The sequence below is a fragment of the Aspergillus melleus genome (assembly GCF_016097325.1).
Source record: "Aspergillus melleus strain CBS 546.65 chromosome Unknown contig8, whole genome shotgun sequence".
Taxonomy (NCBI): Eukaryota; Fungi; Ascomycota; class Eurotiomycetes; order Eurotiales; family Aspergillaceae; genus Aspergillus; species Aspergillus melleus.
The window spans coordinates 491777-511840 of record NW_025763377.1 but is presented as its reverse complement, the minus strand read 5'-3'; the positions used below and the strand labels follow the sequence as shown (position 1 = coordinate 511840).

Genomic DNA, 20064 nt, shown 5'->3' with positions numbered 1-20064 from the left:
GTTTCTCCCATTGTTGCTGGTTTGCTGGTCATACTTCTTGGTTATCTATATCAGGGCCTCCCTGGTCTATTGACGGCGTTTGTGGTGGGAAACCTGGTAGAAACTTCCATCAATATCTAGTATCTACTCACATAGTACCTATTTCGTACTTTAGAGTATTATACATACAGGAGGTACCTGGGTAATCCAAGGTATTACCGGAAATACCAATCACCTCTGGTATGGTCCTGTCACCGATTCGCAATCAAACGGTAACTTGTGCATTTCTCCCGGTGCAGGTATCTGCAGGTATCTGGAAGTATCTGAGGTATCCAGTAGCTGAGGTCTAAGGGAGTATCTACAGACCTATCTCTGTACCTGGCAGTCGGTCAATCTGACTGCTCCAGTAGATGTAGATTCTAAGATGCATCACTTCGCGCAGGGTTAAATTATGATCATCATTCGCCATCTCTAACTATGTATGAGTAGTCGAATTTCTTCTGCCTGGCTGTCATCACCCTCCCAGCCAACAGACCCTGTATTATGCAGACGAAAACGAACTCGATGAAATGTGCGTCCAGACACAATGGCAGTGTAGAAAAAAATCCAATCAATTACAGCCAATCTCGTCTTCCCCAGCCCCAACTGGGCTTTGCAATCAAGGAGATCATGCGCCCACGTGAAGGAGAGAGATAGGACTGGAAGGGAAGAGACAGAGGGAGATACATAAACACACAAAGAAGTTTAGAGAAAATGAAGTAAAGGCAACTCGCTCGTCTGGTGGAACAGAGCAAATGCGCCATCAGCCATCATCCACCGCCAACCACCAATTCATACAAACGCCAGTCCACCAAAGTAGAAACAAATGGAAAAGAGATCAACAAAATCGGGGGAGTACACGTCAAGAAGATCGGGACAGTAAAACATGAGGTTCAGAAAGGAAATAAAGTGTACCTGGCTCCGTAAAAACACAAGAGAAAAGAAAAACAATGGACAATGGAGCCGTCGTGTTTCCACAATTGATAAGAAGCTGCGTTACTCGTCGTCGTTCGTTCCAGGGCCAGGCGTCCCGTTGGCACCAGCGCTGTCTCGGTTGCTACTGTTGAACGTGAGTTTCAACTTGGGCTGTCCGGGCGTTGCTGCACTTGGGGTCTCGGCCCCAGACACGGCCGCGGTAGACTGATCGTTACCAGCCGGCGAGCTCGAGTCGTCGAAATTAGCGAACTGCGGGTGACCCTCGGTCTCCTTTCTCAGCTCGGAAATGCATTTAGCCTGCTCGCAATCAGTGAATGATCTATATGGTAATTACCGGGGCTGGGGTTGACTTTACCTCAATATCATTGGCATCCTGAAAGAGGATGCTGCCGTCTTCATTGTACGTCCGGGCATTCTGGCAGAGGAGACGAATGTCGTTCCGGAAATCTCTCAGGTTCTGATACTCATCCCGGTTGATTTTCTTTCGAATCATTTCCATGGCGATGGGATTTTGGATGATCATGTAGTAGTCGGGATATTGCGACTTGGGCGGGGGCTTCATGAAAGGCTCAATGATGGATCGAGTAACAGGGCCATCCTCGCTATCCGAAGAATCCGCCGGTAGCTCTTGCTCCATGTCCATCAGGGTCTGGTAAACGTGGTTGACTATCCGGTTGAGAATAGCACGATCCTCCGGGCTCAATGTCTCGACGGGCTTGGCCTGCCTGCCCCTCTTGCGCTTCGGCTGCGGCGTTTCTTCCACGACCTCCTCCGCCTTGCGCTTGGGTGCGGGACCGCGACGCCGTTTCTTGGGCTGGGGCGTCTCGGAGCTCTCCCGCGATGGCTCGGGTGAGGATTCGGGGCCTCCAGACTTTCGTCCGCGCTTCTCCTTGTTGACACGACGGCGTTCAACTCTAGCTTCCTTTCGAGCAATAGCATCTTCGATGGTATCATCGTCGGCGTCCACAGCCATAAGCCATTGCTCTTCGGTGAGACCATCATCGTAGCGCGTGATCTTGCGCTCACGAGCTCCGCGACCACCGATATCGACCTCAACCTCCTCCGTAACGGGATTGTCTTCCGCGACGTAGATATCCGGCAGTTCGCTTTCCGCCATCAGACGGGGGAGTGGATGCCCCGGACCATAGTGGTCCTTCGAAGGCCGTTCCTTATCTAGACGCTGGAAAACAGTCAATTCCTCGTCAGACCGAGCCATGATATCGTTGAGGTCGTCGTCATCCATCTCCTCCTGCTCGCCGATCTGATCGGCCGCTTCGGCAGACTCGAGAAGCGTCCGCAATAAAGCGTCTCGTTCCTCGTTGGTGGACTTGTTGTCGAACTTTCCGGCCTGGATGACCTTGCCGTCCATATCAAGCTTGAACTGGGCGCGCTCAAGAATCTTTTCTTCCACAGAGTTGGAACTGATCAAACGCAGGATGCGCACTTCATTCTTCTGACCGATACGATGAGCACGGTCCTGTGCTTGCAAGTCCTGGTGAGGGTTCCAGTCAGAATCAAAGATAATGACCGTGTCGGCAGACTGAAGGTTGAGACCTAAACCACCCGCACGAGTCGAAAGCAGGAAACAGAAGTACTCCGAATCGGGGGCGTTGAAGAGTTTCAAGAGATCGGAACGATCGTCGGACTTAGTGGAACCGTCCAAACGAAGGTATTTCAATCCACGAAGACGCAAGAAATCTTCCATGATGTTCATGATTTGAGTCATTTGGAAGAACATCAAGACACGGTGACCAGTGGCCCGGAATTTGGGTAGAATACGGTCCAACAGCTCGAATTTACCGGCAGTACGCCAGATAAGGTCGTTGGTCCCGCGGGTTGGGTTCATCTGATCCTCGACGGGTTCGAACACAAAGGGATGGTTGCACAGTTTCCGCAGCTGCATCAGCATGTTACTAAGACCACGCATTCCGGTCTTACCGCCCTTGCCATCACTGACAGCCATCTTGTTGTGTGTAACAAGTTGACGGTATAGCTTGGCTTGCAAGGCAGAGAAGCGACATTTGATGACACGCTCTTGCTTATCGGGCAGATCTTTTTCGACATCCTTTTTGAGACGTCTAAGCAAGAAGGGACGGAGAACCTTGTGCAGACGACGAATAACCAGGAGCTGTTCTTCTTCGGACAGCTCCATGCGGTCCTGACCACCGGTGTTGGCAAAGGGAGTGTTGAACCACTCGTCAAACGACTTGACCGATTTGAAAATGTTGGGCAGAACGAAGTTCAGAAGCGCCCACAGTTCGGGAAGGTTGTTCTGCAGAGGGGTACCGGTCAAGATAAGACGGTACCGACTGGTGTAGTACGTCGACAGAGTGCTGCTCAGCTTGGACTGAGTGTTTTTCATACGGTGACCCTCATCGACAATCATGTGGGTCCACTTGACCTTGCTCAGAATTGGCCGATCCTTGATGATGTATTCGTAGGTGGTGAGAAGAACCTGGAAGTTGCCCCACCGGATGGCCTGTTGCTGCTGCTTACGCGCATTCGGAGGACCCTTGTAGACAATCCTTGAGACAGCCGGGGCCCACTTCTCGAACTCCAGGTTCCAGTTGGTGAGAGTACTGAGAGGCACAATAACCAGGAACGGGCCATTGTTCTTCTTCTTTTCGATTATGTAGGTGATCAAACTGATGGTCTGAATCGTCTTACCCAGACCCATCTCATCGGCCAGGATACCGTTGAGGTTGTTGTTATATAGCGAAATCATCCACTGCAAACCTCTCATCTGGTACTCCTTGAGCTGGCCACCCACAAGGATGCTTGGCTGCTCAGTGATCTCCTCCTTGATACGGTGAGCCACGGCGTAATAGTCAATCTTACGTCTTCCATCGCCTTCTTCGTCACTGCCAGAGGCTGTAGCAAGCTCTTCTTCCTCCTCTTCATAGAAATGGTCATCCTCGCCATAGCGTTCGGCAAGGCTGCGCTGCTGCTCTCTAACCGACGCCGCAAGCTGGTGAAGGAAGTTGTCGGTCTGCTTCAACAGATGAGAGATACGGGAATCCTTGGCTTGTCCCAAAAGCTTCATGTATGTCTCTTCATCGTTGGCCTTAAGAGCCTGGAGACGCTGCTTGGCAGTACGCTCGACACGTTTCTGCTCCTCACGCTCCATGTGCTGGTGATGCTGAAGCATCATGCGACCCAACTTCTGCATACGGGTACGCTGCTGGTTGGCGGCGTTCTGAAGTTCCAAGCCGTGGTTGAGGATCGCTTGAAGTTGATCGTATTGCTTCCGCTTCTCGCGCGTCTCGCGAGCATCACGCTGTTGCTTCTCTAGTTTCTCGGTGATCCGAGCTTCCCGCAGGGACTGCTTCTTCATTCGGCGATGGTTCGAGCGATTTGCAGTCATGCCAAGATTATCGAAATGGAACATCTCATTCTGAATCTGCTTGCGGAAGAGCCTTTGCTTTGGTAGCAAGTTGAGCATCTTGTATTCGATCAGAGCTTTCAACTTCAAGGAATCGTCACCAGTCGCGGTATCGCCTTGGCTAGAATTCCACACGCCAACATTGGCAGGCAGTTCGGCGAGCTCCGCTTTGCGCGCATTGATTTTGTTGTACAGAATCACCTCCCTCTCCTCGCGCACCTGGTCCAGGTCGACTCCAGGCGGCATCAGAGCGGGAATGCGTGCGCGGTTGACGCGGGAAGCGTGATCGGTGAAGCTGATTGTTTTAGAGATCGATTCGTACGGCGACTGGAAGCTTTCATAAAAGTCTTTAGTCTGAGGAGCGTCCTCGGTGGCACTTGTGGGCTGTTCAGATTTATCGCGGCTCACACCGTCCAGAACAGTCTCGGCAGCCGCAATGTTATCGGGTGGGGCGGGTGTCTGTTGCTTCTTAGCAGCGAACAGCTGCTGCTGAACACGAGCTGGTAAAGGAAGGTTCTTGGAAAGCATCTTGAAAGCTAAGATCTGATTTCGCAGCGTCGCAAGTTGCTCGGCCGTGAAGCCACCACCCGGAACCGGAACGCCCTTCTGGGGAGCGGACTGTCCCGGGGGTTGTTGCTGACCACTCGCAGTTGCGGGAGTGGCATCCTGCGCGGGGCCGACGCCGGAAGAGATGGAGTTGCTTCGACCTGTAGGTACACGCGTTTAGATCAGAGTTCCAATTGATACGCGACAAAGAGGAAGTGATGGTCTTACCATTGACACCATTTGCGGAGACAGAGTCAGGAGTCGCGCCATTCAACTGCTGCTGACGTTGCTGTGCTTGAAGCTGCTGCTGCTGCGCGATTTGTCGTTGCTTGTGGAAGACTTGCTGTCTTTGGACGGCAGAGAGGAGGTTATGAGCTTTTAGGTATTCGGGGTCGTCATGACGGACGCCTTGCTCTTGCATCTGCTTGTATTTCTATGGGATAAAAGGGTTAACACGCGGTCCTGTAGTGACGTGAAAAAAAAAGTCCAAGAGGGCAATCAAAGGAAGACTCGGCGTGGAAGGGCAGGAGAGAAGGGCACGAGAGAGAAAGAGGTAAGAGAATATAATATTAACATATATTATGGGAAAGCAAAGAGAAAGTAAAAAAAAAAATTGAAAGGCGAAACGTGCGTGAAGGAAGAGTCCAGGAATAGACGCCGGTATCGTACCTGAAAAACCTCTTGAATATGCTGCTGCGTCAGATTCGGCGGCAGGCTCATGTTTCCAGCGGCCATGTTGGGAGCTGACTGGAGGGAAGCCATTCTCTAGCGCGTGGTTGCTTGAAGCATAAGCAAAGAGTTCTTACACGCCCCAGGTGGAGGTAAAATGCGACAGGAGACCGCGACTTGGCCGAGAAACACGTAAAAAAGTGAAGGTGGTGACAATGAATGACCGGTCGCGCCTGTCAAGCGACAAAAGCGCGCTAAATTAAGGACGTGAAGGGGACAGGGGAGATCTAATGTCGAAGGATGCGACAGGTAGCGGCCTGTATCTGGACCTTGGCGAAAGGTTTCGTGATGTTTTGAGCCGGGTCGGGGGAGAGAGAACGAGACAGGGCGGTAGGCGGCAAACAGAAAGGACGGGGGTGGGTGGGAAGGGAAGGGAAGGGAAAAGAAGGGGAGCCAACGCGAGCGCGAAGGGGAGTGGGAAGGGCCCCAAACGGAGGGGATGCGCAGAAAAACGGCGCGTGGAAAGGATGGGGATGGATGAGATGGAGATGGAGGGGACGGGACTTTCGCGACGTTTCCGTGCTGGTCGGGGAAACTGGCTGTGCTCAGCCTGTCGGTGACTGACGGGAAGGGAGGAAGGCAGGCGGCGAGAGAAGGCGAAAGTCTGCGAGACGATGGGAAAGGAAAGATTTCGGTGCGGGAGGGCACGTGAGAAGCTGACTCAGCGGCCCGTGCACGGGTCTTGGCGGATCATTCCGGTTGGATGAGTCAGGTCCACTTATTCACGTGCATAACCACTCCTCTTATGGATTTGATTACCTCGCATACATGATCTAACAACTACGGAAAATCTCGAATCATCGATTCCAACGCCTGTTGAATATCCGTCTTCATATCGTTCACATCCTCCACCCCACAACTCACGCGCAGAACTCGGGGATCCCGTCCCTCATCGCTCATGGCCCGCCACTCCATCAAGCTCTCGACCCCCCCGAGGCTGGTCGCGTGTTGGAAAACGTACAGCCTACTGGGAAGTCTCTGAGCGATCTCGGCCTTCTTGGTCCAGAGAGAAAAGACGGGTCCGTAACCGCCTGGCATCTGCTTCTGCAACCAGCCCTGCTTGAGAGCATCATGCTGGATCGACGCGTGCTCCACCTTCTCAATGGTTCTGGCAATGACAGAGTCCGGCTTTTGTAGCTCGGTGCTGAGCCAGCTGACGAGCTCCGTGGCCGTGGCAGACTGCTTACCGACCCGCAGATCGAGGGTGCGCAGCGACCGCAGTCCCAGCCAGCTCTCCATATTACCCATGATGGACCCGTAGGTACGGCGGTCTTCGATCAGCGTCCCGTCCCAGCCCTCGTCCACCCGATGCTGCGGGACCACGAGGAGACCGCAGAGCATATCGGAATGGCCGCCGATATACTTCGTTCCGCTATGCATGACCAGATCCGCACCTTGGTTTAGAGGGTTTTGGAGCGGCGGCGGCGCGAAGGTCGAGTCGACCACCAGATAGGCGCCCTTGGCATGTGCCTTGTCGGCGTAGTACTCGAGATTGCGCGCTGTGCCGGTAGGGTTCAGCGGCGTCTCGACGTGGACAATGTCGCCGGCCTCCAGCTGATCCAGGTCTTCGAGGGTGAGCTTCTGGACGCCGATCAGGCGCTCCATTAGTCGGATGCCCCGATGGACGCCGTGATAACCCTCGGTAATAAAGATACGCTTCGGCCTGAGAAGACACATGATGCCGTGGAAGGCGGCCAACCCGCACGAGTATGAAATCACTCGGCCACCAAAGATCTCCCGGAGAACTTTCTCGAAGCGGGTCGTGTTAGGCGCTGTGTATCTGGCATAAATATGGGAATCTTGGGGGTTGGCGGGCTACAATGAACGTCAGCCAAGAAGCACAGCAAGACTTTGCAATGGTGCCTACATCAGTATTTTCATGCGGCTTCAGAGTATCTGGATCGCGATGATACCGGAAGTTAACCGCAGTGTGCATGCACGGGGCAATAGCCTTGTGGGTGCTAGAGAAATCGTCGGCATGGACTGCCTTGGTGGCAATGGCGAACTTGGGAAGAGCCTCGTCGAGAAGCTCCCTCGTGAGGATGAACTTGCCATCATTGCCGTCTTGATTCGAGCCCATCTTGACAGGAAAGGAGGAAGTATGTTAGATAAAAGGTGGGCTACGCGATCAACTTCTTTGTGAAGCGTCTCCGTCAGTAAATTGCGGGGTCAGGATCAAGGTCAAAGTCAGAGTCACTACGAGGGAGTCGCTAGCTCTTGAAAAGATCTCGTTTAAATACTCCAGTCCAGAAAGAGGGATCGTCTGTTCCGAATCCCGATCTCCGGGTATGCCGAGATGGCCAGTGAGATATCGATCCGAGAGCTATACTTCCCCACAGTGTTCTGTACTATCACGATCCATCGTGGGTAGTCCACTTCCCCAGCTTCCTACGATTCTAGCCGAATCACCCATGGCCTGTCGCCTCCCTTGGCTGGCCGTCATGACCGGGGGGTTGAGGTGGGTTCTTCTCCATGTTTCCTTCCCCACGTTGGGGTCTGTTTTCTGAACCCTAACCAATCCTCCGGGGTTTGGTATATAGGGTCAGAATTCTCCCACGCTGCTAGGGAAAATCCCCAAGAATAAACCCAAGGTTTGACTGTCTCCACGGCATTATGTCCCCTAAAGATTTCGATCCCCGCGCGGTCGAAGAGCCCCATGTCCTCCATGTCGAGGCCGCCGACCCCAATGGCCCGTCCAAAGACGTAGGGCAAGGCGACGGTGCGGTGGACTTCTCCGAGAGGTCGGAGATGAAGCAGGGGCTGAAGAGCCGCCATATTCAAATGATTGCCCTCGCGGGCGCCATTGGCACGGGTCTCTTTCTTGGATCTGGTCGGGCGCTTGCCATCTCGGGGCCTCTGGGGGCGCTGCTCAGCTTCAGCATGACCGGGGGGCTGGCCGCTGGGGTAGTGTTCAGCATGGCCGAAATGGCCGCCCTGGTTCCTATTTCCGGAGGCATTGTGCGCTATGCTCAGCTGTTTGTCGACCCTTCACTGTCTTTTGCCAATGGCTGGAACCTGGTGTACAAGGGGCTTATATTTATTCCCACGGAGATCGTCGCTGCGTCTGTATTGATGCAGTTCTGGACTGATCTGAACAGTGCAATCGTATGCCCCCCTCCCTCCCTCCCTCCCTTCCTCTCTCTCTCTCTCTCTCTCGTGTCCTGACTTGGAAACGCTAACCCTCCATCTCAGTGGATTACAGTGTTTGGCCTGTTAATGGCCCTTTGCAACTGTCTTTTCATCGGGTTCTACGGCGAGCTCGAGTTTGGATTTGCCATTCTCAAGATTATCCTGATTTTTATGGTCAATATCATGGCTATTGTCATTATCTCTGGCGGTGCGCCTCAAGGGGAGGTCATCGGTTTCAAGTACTGGCATAGTAAGTGTTCTTTTGTCGCCCGTTGTCACCCGTCCTATCTAACAGTAATCAGATCCAGGCCCATTTGTCCAATACTTAGACATCGAAGGATCTCTAGGACGGTTCCTAGGGTTTTGGTCCGCCTTCACCAACGCCATTTACGCATATTCAGGAGTAGACAACGTGGCGCTGGCGGCGGCGGAGACGAAAAACGCCCGCGAGGCCATCCCCAAGGCAGCCAAAAAGACGTTCTGGCGGATCGTGATCTTCTACGTGATCACGATCTTCCTGATCGGCATGCTGGTCCCGTCCAACAACGATCGTCTTCTCGGCGACTCCGGCACCGCAGCCTCCCCGTTCGTCATCGCGGCCAACCTCGCGGGCATCCAGGGCGTGCCGCACTTCATCAATGCGGTCGTGGTAACGTCGGCCTGGTCCTCAGGCAACGCCGGGTACATGACCTACGTACGATATCTGTTCGGGCTGGCCAAGTACGGGCACGCGCCGCGCATCTTCCTCCGACTGAACCGCTTCGGCATCCCCTACGTCGCGGTGCTGCTCTTTGCCGTCTTCATGGCCCTCGGGTACATGACGACGTCGAGCGGTGCGGCGGAGGTCTTCACTTGGCTACAGGATCTCTTGTCCATAGCGATCCTGGTGAACTGGATCGTCATCACGCTGACCTATCTGCGGTTCTACTACGGGTGTCGCAAGCAGGGGATTCCTCGGGCACAGCTCCCCTACCGGGCCCCGTTTCAGCCGTACTTTGCATGGCTGTGTCTCGTCTTCTTTTCTCTGATTCTGCTGACCTCGGGATGGCCGGCATTTTTGAAGAATTCATGGGACACAAGGACGTTTGTGTCGGCGTACGCTAACGCGCCGTTCGTGCTGCTGCTGTATGCCGGGCATAAGTGGGTGAAGAAGACGAGGCTTATTCGGTTGGAGGAGATACCGATCCGATCGTTGATTGACATTGCGGATCAGGAAGAGCCGTCTCCTCTGCCGGTTAAGAAGGGATGGCGAAAGCTGAATTTTTTGTGGTAGTAAGCTATTGCGAGACAGAGATGACTTAGATCTACAGAGGGGTGAGTAGGTTTAGACAAGGGGTTTGCCGTTGTTCCATGGTCTTACATTATCACAATACTTACAGAAGTTCAGAGTAGAACTGTACATTAGCAATGCACTGTGACTCTCTTCCTATACCCATCCACTTACTCCTCGCTATTCCATCCTCTTTACCACGCCTCATAGTCTTTCCACCCCCGCTCGAGGGAGCATCAAGACCAATAAGATGAGCGTCCGAGGGTTTGAAAGCCGAACGAATCAGCCTAGTATCCGAGTCTGAAGTAGAGTGCGGAGTAGTATGACATGTCAGGTAGTTTTAGCTAGCGAGATATCGTGATTTAATTCAGGTCGACCCCGCGATTTGGACTGTACACTAAATCTACACCACCGAATCGATACCTTTCTTAGTTCCTTCTTCCTGTCCACCCTCTCTCTCCAGAAAAAAAAAATAAAATAAAGAGCAAACAAAACCATGTCCAACTCAATCCCCCCCTCAAGCTCAACCCTCCGTCCAAAAACCTACTTCGCCCAACGCGCCGCCGCCGAAACGCAAGCAAACTTCACCTTTCCCTCGCGCAGCGTCCCAGAAACACTAGCCTGCGCATGCCGCCTGATCGCCCACAAACAAGAAGACGCCGGACTAGCAGGACAGATCACGGCGCGGTCATCTCGCGGCGCAGGCATATACTGGACGTTGCGATACGGGCTAGGCTGGGACGAGGCGACACCGGAGGATTTCATCGAGGTAGATGGCGACCTCAACACTGTTGGAGACCGCAAGGGGATGGCGAACCCCGCCACGCGATTCCATCTATGGATCTACGCTGCTCGTCCTGACGTGCAGAGTATCGTACACGTGCACTCCCCCTGGGTAGCGCCTCTTGTGGCGGCGCGCCAGCCCCTAATCGTGACGCAGATGGATCAGACGCCGTTTTACGATGACTGTGCCTTTCTAGGCGAGTGGCCGGGTCTGCCGATTGCGGACCAGGAAGGGGTGATTATCCGGGAGGCGCTGGGGAGGAAACGGTCGATTCTGCTGGCACATCATGGGATGTTGACGGTGGGGAAGTCGGTGCAGGAGGCGACGTATCTGGCTGTCAAGTTGGAACGGGCGGCGAGGATTCAGGTCCTGGCGAGGGTGTTTGGGCCGTTGGTCGAGGTGGATGGGGAGCTGGCGAGGGAGGCGAGGGATTATTTGCTGAGGGAGGATGTGGTGAAGGGGACTTTTGAGTATTGGTTTCGGCAGACGAAGGGGGTGAAGCCGTTGGATTTGTAGGATGGTTAGACTGTGGAGATGTATACAGATTTCAGAATGGAGGATAGTCTATGCTTCTTTTCATGGTGATACTACATACTTGTTACTTTTCTGTACTTTCTATTCTATACTCTACTCTGCTCTATAGACTGTCTACCCCAGAGAACCTTCACCGACTAAGTACACGTACCAACAAAGAAGACAAGAATAAGCCCCCTCCACAGTGCCTGATCAGCAATCCACGTAGGATCCGAGTCTACCAATAACCATCCCATCCGATGATCCACACCTTGTGTAATTCTCTAGAGCAATCAACAATCAATCAATCAATTATCGATCAATCCACACTTTCAAATCCCGGGGATCCTTCGTGTGCCATGACCAATGGACTCATTGTCCGAACAGGATCTCGTTGGTCTACCATAGAATAGGTAGTATATAGATGCAGACTCCATCTCCCTTTTACTTCAGTATACTCCCTCACTCTCGCTCTCTCTCTCTCTCTCTCTCTCTCTCTTACACTCACTCACACACATACAACAAATCCTACAAACAAACCAACAAAATGACCCTCCGCGAAAAAACCTACTTCCAAGACCGCGCCACCCAAGAAATGGCCACCCACCTATCTCTCCAAACCCGCTCCCTAAAAGAAACCCTCACGCAGGCCTGCCACATAATCGCCCTCCACGAAGGCGAAGCCGGCCTCGCAGGGCAGATCTCCGCACGCTCCACCCGCGCGCCTTCCTCTCACGAGAGCCCCAAAACATACTACTGGACGCTCCGCTTCGGCATTGGCTTCGACGAAGCCACCCCGGACGATTTCATCGAGGTCGACTCGGACCTGAACACCGTCGCCGGGACGGGGATGGCGAACCCCGCCACGAGATTCCATTTATGGGTCTATGCGGCGCGACCCGATGTGTCGAGTATAGTGCACACGCACTCCCCGAGCGTCTCTGCGCTTGCGGCGGCGAAACAGCCACTGGTGGTGTGTCAGATGGATATGACGCCCTTCTATGACAACTGTGGATTCCTAGGGGAATGGCCCGGTCTACCGATCGCCGACCACGAGGGGGTGATTATCAGTGAGGCGTTGGGGCCGGACCGCAAGGCGATTATCCTGGTGAATCATGGGCAGTTGACGGCGGGGGTGAGCGTTGAGGAGGCGACGTATCTCTCGGTTTACCTGGAACGGGCTGCAGGGTTGCAGTTGCGGGCGAGTGTGTTGGGGGAGCTGGTCCCTGTGCCGGGGGAGTTGGCGGTTGATGCGAGGGATTATTTGTTGAAGGAGAGGGTGGTTGGGGCGACGTTTGATTATTGGGGGAGGATGGCGGGGAGGAAGGGGTTTGGAGGAGGGTTGGAGGGGAGGAGGTAGGTTGGATGGATGTTATGGAGGTCGGTTGTATCATATAGTAGGGCTTAGTTCCTATGGTGTATAGCTACAAGGCGATTCCTATACTCAGGGATTGCCATATATTCGCCTCCTACTTCAAGATCAAAAGACATACAGAATCAATTCATACTCGTCCGCCACGCTTCCGGTCCACTCTGCAACCAACCCATATCATCCAAATCCAGGAATATACCGTCGAGATCAACACGACTGAACAGATCGCTATCAGGAAACGGAACCGGGTTCGCCGGTTCCGTACACACGGTGGGATCAGCATCGTCGGCCTGAAGCAACTCAGAAGAGTGAGCGGCTGGGATCTTGGCTGATAAGATCTCCAGCGCAGCGACGCATCGTTTGGCGGAGGTGCCGATGCGCGCATATGCCTTGAGAATTTGAATGGCGCGGCGCCAGGACACGACGTTGGAGTACTGCGCGATGGTGGTGCCGATCTCCGGGCGGATTCGCTCAGCTAGTAGGACGGTGGCGGCTGTGTAGACGTCTAGGTGATGGATTCAAGGAGGGGGGTGGTTGTCAGAGATGATCTAGTCGTTGAGCAAAGCAGTGGAAAGGGGGGCATACAGAGCACGGAATACCACCAGGCTGGCACCGGTCCAAATACCATGTCCTGGTTCAGATGCGAGTAGATCAGATCGATGGATCGATGGGCCGTCTCAAGACACAGACTCGAGCATTGGATGTCCATTCGACTAGCCAGACTCTCGATCGGTCTTACGGCGTGATGGGACAGGCAGAACTGGGCCAGAATCGGCCGCAGTAATAAGATGCGTGCGTGGAAGAAGCTGATAGAGGGTCAGTCAGTAGTCTATGGTTTACGGAGAAGACCTGACGCACCGAACTCGATTGACCACCGCCAACCGATGACGGACAGACTCTCGATGTTTCAACGGCGCGTCCAGTTGGAGTTCAGCCGACAGACCAGCAGTCCAGTTCATGAGGTCCTCGTCTAGCTTGAACACGGTGACTACGTCGGGGTGTTGTCGTCCGCCGTGGTCCATGTAGAGCTTGAGGAGGATGTTGTCCATGATGTCGTGCAGCTTGAGCTGGGATACGTAGAATTCCATTATGCACGGCTCGTTGTCTGGTCGAATCGAAGACCCTTCAACTTGCAGATCCAGGAACTCGTCGTCGATCATGCTGGGCAGGGGGACCACGGCGGACAGCCATTTCGGGATCATAGCTGGACGGCCAAAGGTCATGGCCAGGACGCTGAACATGTCAGAAGAAGAAGAGAATGTAGGGAAAACAGAAGATGAAGATAAAGGTGAAGATGCAAAAAAAAAAAAAAAAAAGAAGAAGGATGGTTCATGGTTCACCCCAACATACCGATCCATAAGAATACACCCATGCCAAATCCTCCTCACCACTTCCCTCCCACGCAGCGATCTCCCCGGAGCATTATAATCCGGAAGATGCAAACCCAAGCTCTGCGCCATTCGAATAGCATGACCCACGACCATCCAGCACCTCTGCGGGATATTGGCACTTTGCAAATAAATACCCATCAAGAGCAGACACGACACCAGACTCACAGACCCGTTGTCCCGCAGATCATGTTCCCGGATATGATCCGCTCTTAGGAAATACGTATATGCCTTTTCCCAGCGCTGCTCGGGCTCGATTGTTCCGGATACTTGGGTCCCGAGCGCGAAGATGACGTTCATCGTACAGAGAAGGACGCTTTCGTCTGGGGCTGGCCCTGGGCCTGAGCCTGTCCAGACTGATTCATAGAAACGCTGGAACGAGTCGCGGTCGAGGAAGGGATATAGCGGGTACACGAGCTCCCAGTATGAATGCACCAGCTCGTCCGCGGTTTTTCGCGGAGGAAGGACATACTCGATTGAGGGCTTGGTCGAGAACGGCCGCTGCGTGACGCTTAGGCCGTCGGCGGATATGACTCCGACGATGCCAGCCCCTGCATTATCATTCCCTACCCCTAGTCGGGAATCAATTGCCCGTTGCATCTGTCGCATGAACGAGCCCGCGCTGCTGCTGCCAAAGAACTCGTGGCTTCCGGATGGCTCGCCGACTACCCCGGTCATGGAGTCCGTCACTGCCGGGGGACCTGGTTGATAAGGGCTGGAAGAGGATGGAGAACTCTGGACAGGAGCAGGCACTCTAGATACCTCCCTGTGCAGAGCTCGATGTCTCCCGGGGAAAGGGCCCCAAGACTCCGGCGTCCCAGGCACGATTTCTTCGTGTCGCATCGAACGCAGCGCATCGGTACGGTGGTCCGCCAATTCCTCACGAGCAGGGATTCGGGGGAGTAACGGACTAGGCTCTGATCTTCTATGCAAATGCGGTGCAGCTGCATCGGTGGGTTCACCACGTCGAGCGATGCGAGCTCGGTGGGTATTCTCTTTCCCGTAGGAGCATGTAGAGGCAGTGTCTTGTCTCTTGCTGCAGACACCGCACACTAAACCATTTAGGATAGAGTCATCATCTAGTTCATGCCAAACAGGCCATGCACAAGGATCTCAAACAAAGTGGCCACACACCTGGTCGAGCTCCGTTGCATTTGACCTTTCGTGATCGACAAGTGTCGCAGGAGGTTGCAACCTTGAGACGTTTTCTCATTATGGGTGACTGTGGAGCAGTTAGGCCAAGACAATTAACCAGAAATAAAGGGAATTGAATTGGGACGAGAGATGGAATGAAATGTAGTGAATAAAACTCGCATACAGTTAGTATGGAGTATGCATGGTTTAGTGCGGAGAAGGCGTAATCGAACGCTTACACCAAATCGCATGCCAAGATTGCGGGGGAGTCGATGTTGGCCTTGATAGTTGGTTCTAACATCATTAATATCATCTACCATGTAAATACTACCTAGATTCCACCAGATGGGAGATACCAGAATTACCCGAGGTCATGACATGCACGCTTTAGGAAGTTCATTGGAGTGGGTCGCTGTCATCGATCTTGGCAGTTGGAGAACTGTTTGTGATCTATTCAGGCAGTAGCAACAAGGAGCTATCAACGATGACTTCGGAGAATTGTATCTACGCTTCTAGTCACTGTAGGCCATGAAAGCAAGGAAAGATCTACACAGCCAGATAACCCATGATTATTATTTACAATGAGAAAGACAATCAACTATCCACGATCCCTCCTTCTTATGTTCCCTCGCTCTCTCTCCTTCATGCACAATAGTTCCTCCTGGTCAACCCGAATCTGTCCAGACAGATCTACATCTCAGCACTCAACATGGGTTTCTTCATGGGAGGCGGAGGAGGAGCTGGCTTCTTGGCCCGTGAAGGGGGAGGAGGGGGAGGTCCTTTCTTGGGCCCGCCAGCAGCGTTCAGCGCCGTTGAACTGGCTCTTCGTGACACCCCTCCGTAAGACGAGGCAGGCGATTCAGATCGTCCATAGTAAGACCTCTCAGGGCTCGTGTTGCTGCTGGAGCGGAATTCGCCGGACGCATCGATATAAGGATCGGTAGGCACTCGGGCAGGAGGTCGAGCCTGGATACTGTTCCGGCGACTGATCACATTCTCGCTGGTTGTCCGCCCCGGCCATTGAGAGCCAGATGCATGATCCTGTCGCAGCTGCGCGGGTCCTTCGAAGGTCGAGATGCGGTTCAGAACGGGTCGCTGAGGCGGCGGAGGTGGCGTCTCAGCCACGTAGGGTTCTCTCGACTCCACAAAATGAGTTGAAGGCGATCGGCTCGTGCGGATGATCGGACGCTGATCCGCGCCATTGGTGTTCTCCTCCTGCAGCGGTTCGTATCGGTCCTGGAACGAGTGCGCAGTGTTGGAACGAGCACGTCCAATGCGACGGCCATTGGGGGTGGGGGCCTGGGGAGATCTATTTCCATATTAAGAGTATGTCCACGCGACAAACGGAGCACGAGTTGATCTTACCTTCCCGGCCATTCATTCTTGAGCTGGAGGAGCACCTCTCTGCACCGCTCATGATAGTCCAATTGGGCATCCAAGAAAGCCTCCAAGTCGGCCACGCTCTCGGGCTCCGAGTCCTTGATATCCTGCATCCGTCGGAGCACGTCATCGTTGGCCTCCTCGTATTTGACCTTCTGCGTTCGAAGTTCCTCCTCCATTCTGAAATCCTCCTTCTTCACTTTTTGCATTTTCGAGAGCGAGGTGTCGTAGGCCAGTCGTCGGCCATCCAGCTTCTTGCGAGCAGTCTATTTAACGGTCAGACAATCGGTCGCTAGGGAGTACGGAGGAATCCTGTTTACCTGGTAGTCTTTCATCTGGGTCGAGGACCGCTCCAGGGACTCAAGCCAGCCCGAGGTCGTCTGGGAGATGTAGGATTCTTGGACGCGGGCAAGACGTTCTTCCGCTCGTCCAAGCACTATTTCAGGGGAAACGCTCGTTAGGCCCAGCAATTATTTCGGGCGCGCAACAAGTAGGAGCACGTACAGATCAGGGATCGGCCATATTCGGAATTCGCATCGAAGTCTTCACCGTGGCCGACCATGCTGGTACCCAGGTGGGCAATGGGTAGGGTCTTTTCTTTGTCGTCGCCCTCGCTGCGTTTGGAGACGGCCTTGATGTAGGCGGTGGTAGATTTGTGGATTCGATCGATCCCTGGGCGGAAAGAAACGTCAGTCATTGAAGGGGATGGGAATCAATGGCTTGGGGGCTTACCGTCATGTCGCACATTCATCTCGGTCTCCATGGCTTTAAAGTCGTCGGATTGATTGGTTTTGACCTCCCCGCCCATCCGCTCGCCAGCCCATTGCTTGAAGCGATCGAATTTCCTGTTGACGTTCATTTTGTAGTTGTCGAGTACGAAGGTACCAAAAGAAGAAGAAGAAATAAAGAGAGAGAAAGTTTCAGGGACAGATCCGGCCGGCGGAAAGTGTAAACACTGAAAGCGGATGGTGGGAGCACTGATAAGGAGAAGAAGGAGAAAGGTTGGGAAAGCGAGTGTCAGAACCCAAGATTGGGAGAAGGGAAAAAAGAAAAGGCAAGAAAAGAAGGTTGAAGGGAGGCTGGGAGAGAGAAGAAAACAGGAAAGAAGAAGGAAGAGGGAAGGAAAACAAGATGCGACGGAGGTGGGATGGCCGGCGATTAAAGAAGAGCTGGCCCCATCCAGTCCCTGTCGGAGTACGGAAGAGATACCTGAGGAATGAACCACAGTACTACGGAGTAGCGGTACTCTCTAGGTACCATACTGTATTCTCTATTATAGTACGAATACGGTGCAAGCAACCAATGGACGCTGCATTGGATTCCCAACCTGAAACATCGCTCGATCGATGGTGATGATTCTTCGAGGCATCGTTGGCTCGGATTGAAAGTGACACGCGTTGGTGGGTCGGCCAAAGTGGGGGATTTGCCACGCTGCTATTTATATTCTGGCATCCACTGATTCCCTTGGATGAATTCTGGAATCAAGTATCAGGATGTACTAGGTAGTTAGTTTGCAGATGCAGTATGTACATTGGATGGAGTACGTGTATGCAGCATCTATATCTACTCCATATGTATGGAGCAGGAATACTACATAGATTAGATTCCCGGTCTAGAAGGACGATCATGCTGCCAGATGGAGCTCTGACGATCGCACACCAGATTGTCAGACCACGTATGACCAGCCAACGTCAACGGGCAGTAGATCACGGCGATTGAACAGGTCTAAGTCTATCAAAACTTGGCTTTGGGGGCATCCCGGTGGCAGTGTTGATGGAACCCTGACCCCTTTTTTCGGTCCCTGATGAGATGTGATATCGCATCCCTCCTCCCTGACTGTACTTGATACCTCCTGAATGTCCACTTCGACGCGTTGAGATCCGTCTCGATTCAAGGCACCCCTGATATACTCCAATGGATGGAGTTAGAACTCAGGAGTCAGGAGACCAGGGGTCTTGCGGAGTGGATCCGTGTGTTTGATGCTTGTCCCTCGGGTTCCGTAGTTCCCAAGAATAGAAGATGATACGATATCGGATATCCCCGCTCATTCTTCCGCTGGTTGATTGTTCGCTGCGATAGGCAACCACCATAGATATCTGGTCCTCAGAGTCCAGACTCCATCCATCCCATTTCACCCAAGCCACTGTGCATCCTCCCAATGAGCCTCGGCGGCTATCAAAACGTCGAAATCATTCCATAACCCAACGTCCACGTCTCCACCGTTCGCGACCACAGCGTCATCCAGAGTGTCGGGTATGAAGGGATCGCACCGGGCGTCTACCTCTACCTCCCATGCTTGAGACACAGTCAGATCCCCAATCGACAAACTCTCATCCACTAACCCCCCACCACCCCGACCCAAAGCGACAGCCGCATACCGACCCGGCGTAACGCCCTTCATCCTCTTAAACAGGCGATGAAAATAACTCGGCGTGAGGCCCGCCTCGTCCGCCAGCTCCCGAAGCGTCGGTTTCGAACCACCCCGAACCTGCGCCTCGATAGTCGCACAGGCCCGCTGGATCAATTGGATCTGGGGATTCCCCGCCCGCAGAGTCTGGGGTGTACAGCGCTTACAGGGCCGGAAGCCGTCCTGCTCCGCGTCCGAAGGGGTGTCGTAGAACCGGACGTTGGCTCGACGGGCCAGACGTGCCGGACATGATGGGCGGCAGTAGATCTTGGTCGTCAGGACGGCGTAGACGAAGGATGTCGCGTGTGCGTCCCGGTTGACTACGGCTTGCCAGCGTGCGGTGGCTGACGGGCCGGGGGTGGCGTGCAGGCGTGGGATCTTCTGGGGGGATCCTTGTTGGGCCATCACATATTTTGGATTTTGGGGAGGAGATTGCTATACCAGTTGCATCGTAGATGTGGAGGGGAGAAATGGGAGGGAAGAAGAGAAAATCCATAGTTACCATCTTAAAAGGTACGGATATTTCTAAGTCACGGCTCCGCTAGCGCTGATTGGTCAATTTGGGGGCAATGTCTTCGCACATTCTCAGATTGCCACCTTCGCTTGATTTGGCTTCGAATGGGAGTCGATGGTCGACTTGCGGTCTCGTAGGAATATTTCCTCCTTATGTCTGCTATTAAAAAAAAATGTTATCAAATAGAAATAGGTATGTGTGCATAATATCCATAGTTCCTACGGCTGGCGGCACACTTCGACAGCGGATATATATTTGCGGGGAAGACAGACACAATAACCGGTTTCTAGAACTTCTACGTAATCTAGAGTCCATCTACAGGAACTTTCAATGCGTAAAGCGCGACAATAATTTTAGACAACAGCCATTCAGGTACACACCAACCACGCACACCTAGGGTCTCGTCGGTGGTACCCTGACTACATAACGGAGGGCTTATGCCAGTTCCGCGGAATTTGATCATCTCAGAGGCCGATCGAGGAGACGCATGGCATTCTGCAGAATACAAAGGCGAAAGGTCAAATGCCTACACTACACCGTATACACCGAGTAGGTCTACACG

General features: G+C 53.4%; 8 protein-coding genes across 8 annotated transcripts; 3 read left to right on the top strand and 5 right to left on the bottom strand.

Moving 5' to 3' along the window:
* Nucleotides 1–1014: 1014 nt before the first annotated feature.
* snf21 (putative RSC complex subunit (Sth1)) lies at nt 1015–5617 on the bottom strand (the record flags this gene model as incomplete). Its single annotated transcript, XM_046094021.1, has 4 exons — nt 1015–1251; nt 1310–5043; nt 5111–5315; nt 5552–5617. The coding sequence occupies 4 exons, from the start codon at nt 5615–5617 to the stop codon at nt 1015–1017; spliced, it is 4242 nt and encodes a 1413-aa protein (XP_045950000.1).
* Nucleotides 5618–6391: 774 nt separating this feature from the next.
* Nucleotides 6392–7691, bottom strand: LDX57_012283 (cystathionine beta-lyase; the record flags this gene model as incomplete). Its single annotated transcript, XM_046094020.1, has 2 exons — nt 6392–7426; nt 7479–7691. The coding sequence occupies 2 exons, from the start codon at nt 7689–7691 to the stop codon at nt 6392–6394; spliced, it is 1248 nt and encodes a 415-aa protein (XP_045949999.1).
* A 533-nt stretch (nt 7692–8224) lies between these two features.
* LDX57_012282 (uncharacterized protein) lies at nt 8225–10013 on the top strand (the record flags this gene model as incomplete). Its single annotated transcript, XM_046094019.1, has 3 exons — nt 8225–8716; nt 8804–8990; nt 9043–10013. The coding sequence occupies 3 exons, from the start codon at nt 8225–8227 to the stop codon at nt 10011–10013; spliced, it is 1650 nt and encodes a 549-aa protein (XP_045949998.1).
* A 493-nt stretch (nt 10014–10506) lies between these two features.
* Nucleotides 10507–11310, top strand: LDX57_012281 (uncharacterized protein; the record flags this gene model as incomplete). The annotated part of the gene is made up of 1 exon (XM_046094018.1): nt 10507–11310. One exon carries the CDS (start codon nt 10507–10509, stop codon nt 11308–11310), a length of 804 nt encoding a protein of 267 aa, XP_045949997.1.
* A 544-nt stretch (nt 11311–11854) lies between these two features.
* On the top strand, nt 11855–12667 carry LDX57_012280 (uncharacterized protein; the record flags this gene model as incomplete). The annotated part of the gene is made up of 1 exon (XM_046094017.1): nt 11855–12667. The coding sequence occupies one exon, from the start codon at nt 11855–11857 to the stop codon at nt 12665–12667; it is 813 nt and encodes a 270-aa protein (XP_045949996.1).
* Nucleotides 12668–12804: 137 nt separating this feature from the next.
* On the bottom strand, nt 12805–14745 carry LDX57_012279 (fungal specific transcription factor domain-containing protein; the record flags this gene model as incomplete). Its single annotated transcript, XM_046094016.1, has 4 exons — nt 12805–13184; nt 13265–13485; nt 13538–13912; nt 14030–14745. The coding sequence occupies 4 exons, from the start codon at nt 14743–14745 to the stop codon at nt 12805–12807; spliced, it is 1692 nt and encodes a 563-aa protein (XP_045949995.1).
* Nucleotides 14746–15891: 1146 nt separating this feature from the next.
* On the bottom strand, nt 15892–17440 carry LDX57_012278 (BAR domain protein; the record flags this gene model as incomplete). The annotated part of the gene is made up of 5 exons (XM_046094015.1): nt 15892–16510; nt 16567–16847; nt 16902–17017; nt 17086–17253; nt 17314–17440. 5 exons carry the CDS (start codon nt 17438–17440, stop codon nt 15892–15894), a joined length of 1311 nt encoding a protein of 436 aa, XP_045949994.1.
* A 1272-nt stretch (nt 17441–18712) lies between these two features.
* mpt (putative DNA repair and transcription factor Ada) lies at nt 18713–19393 on the bottom strand (the record flags this gene model as incomplete). The annotated part of the gene is made up of 1 exon (XM_046094014.1): nt 18713–19393. One exon carries the CDS (start codon nt 19391–19393, stop codon nt 18713–18715), a length of 681 nt encoding a protein of 226 aa, XP_045949993.1.
* Nucleotides 19394–20064: the final 671 nt, after the last annotated feature.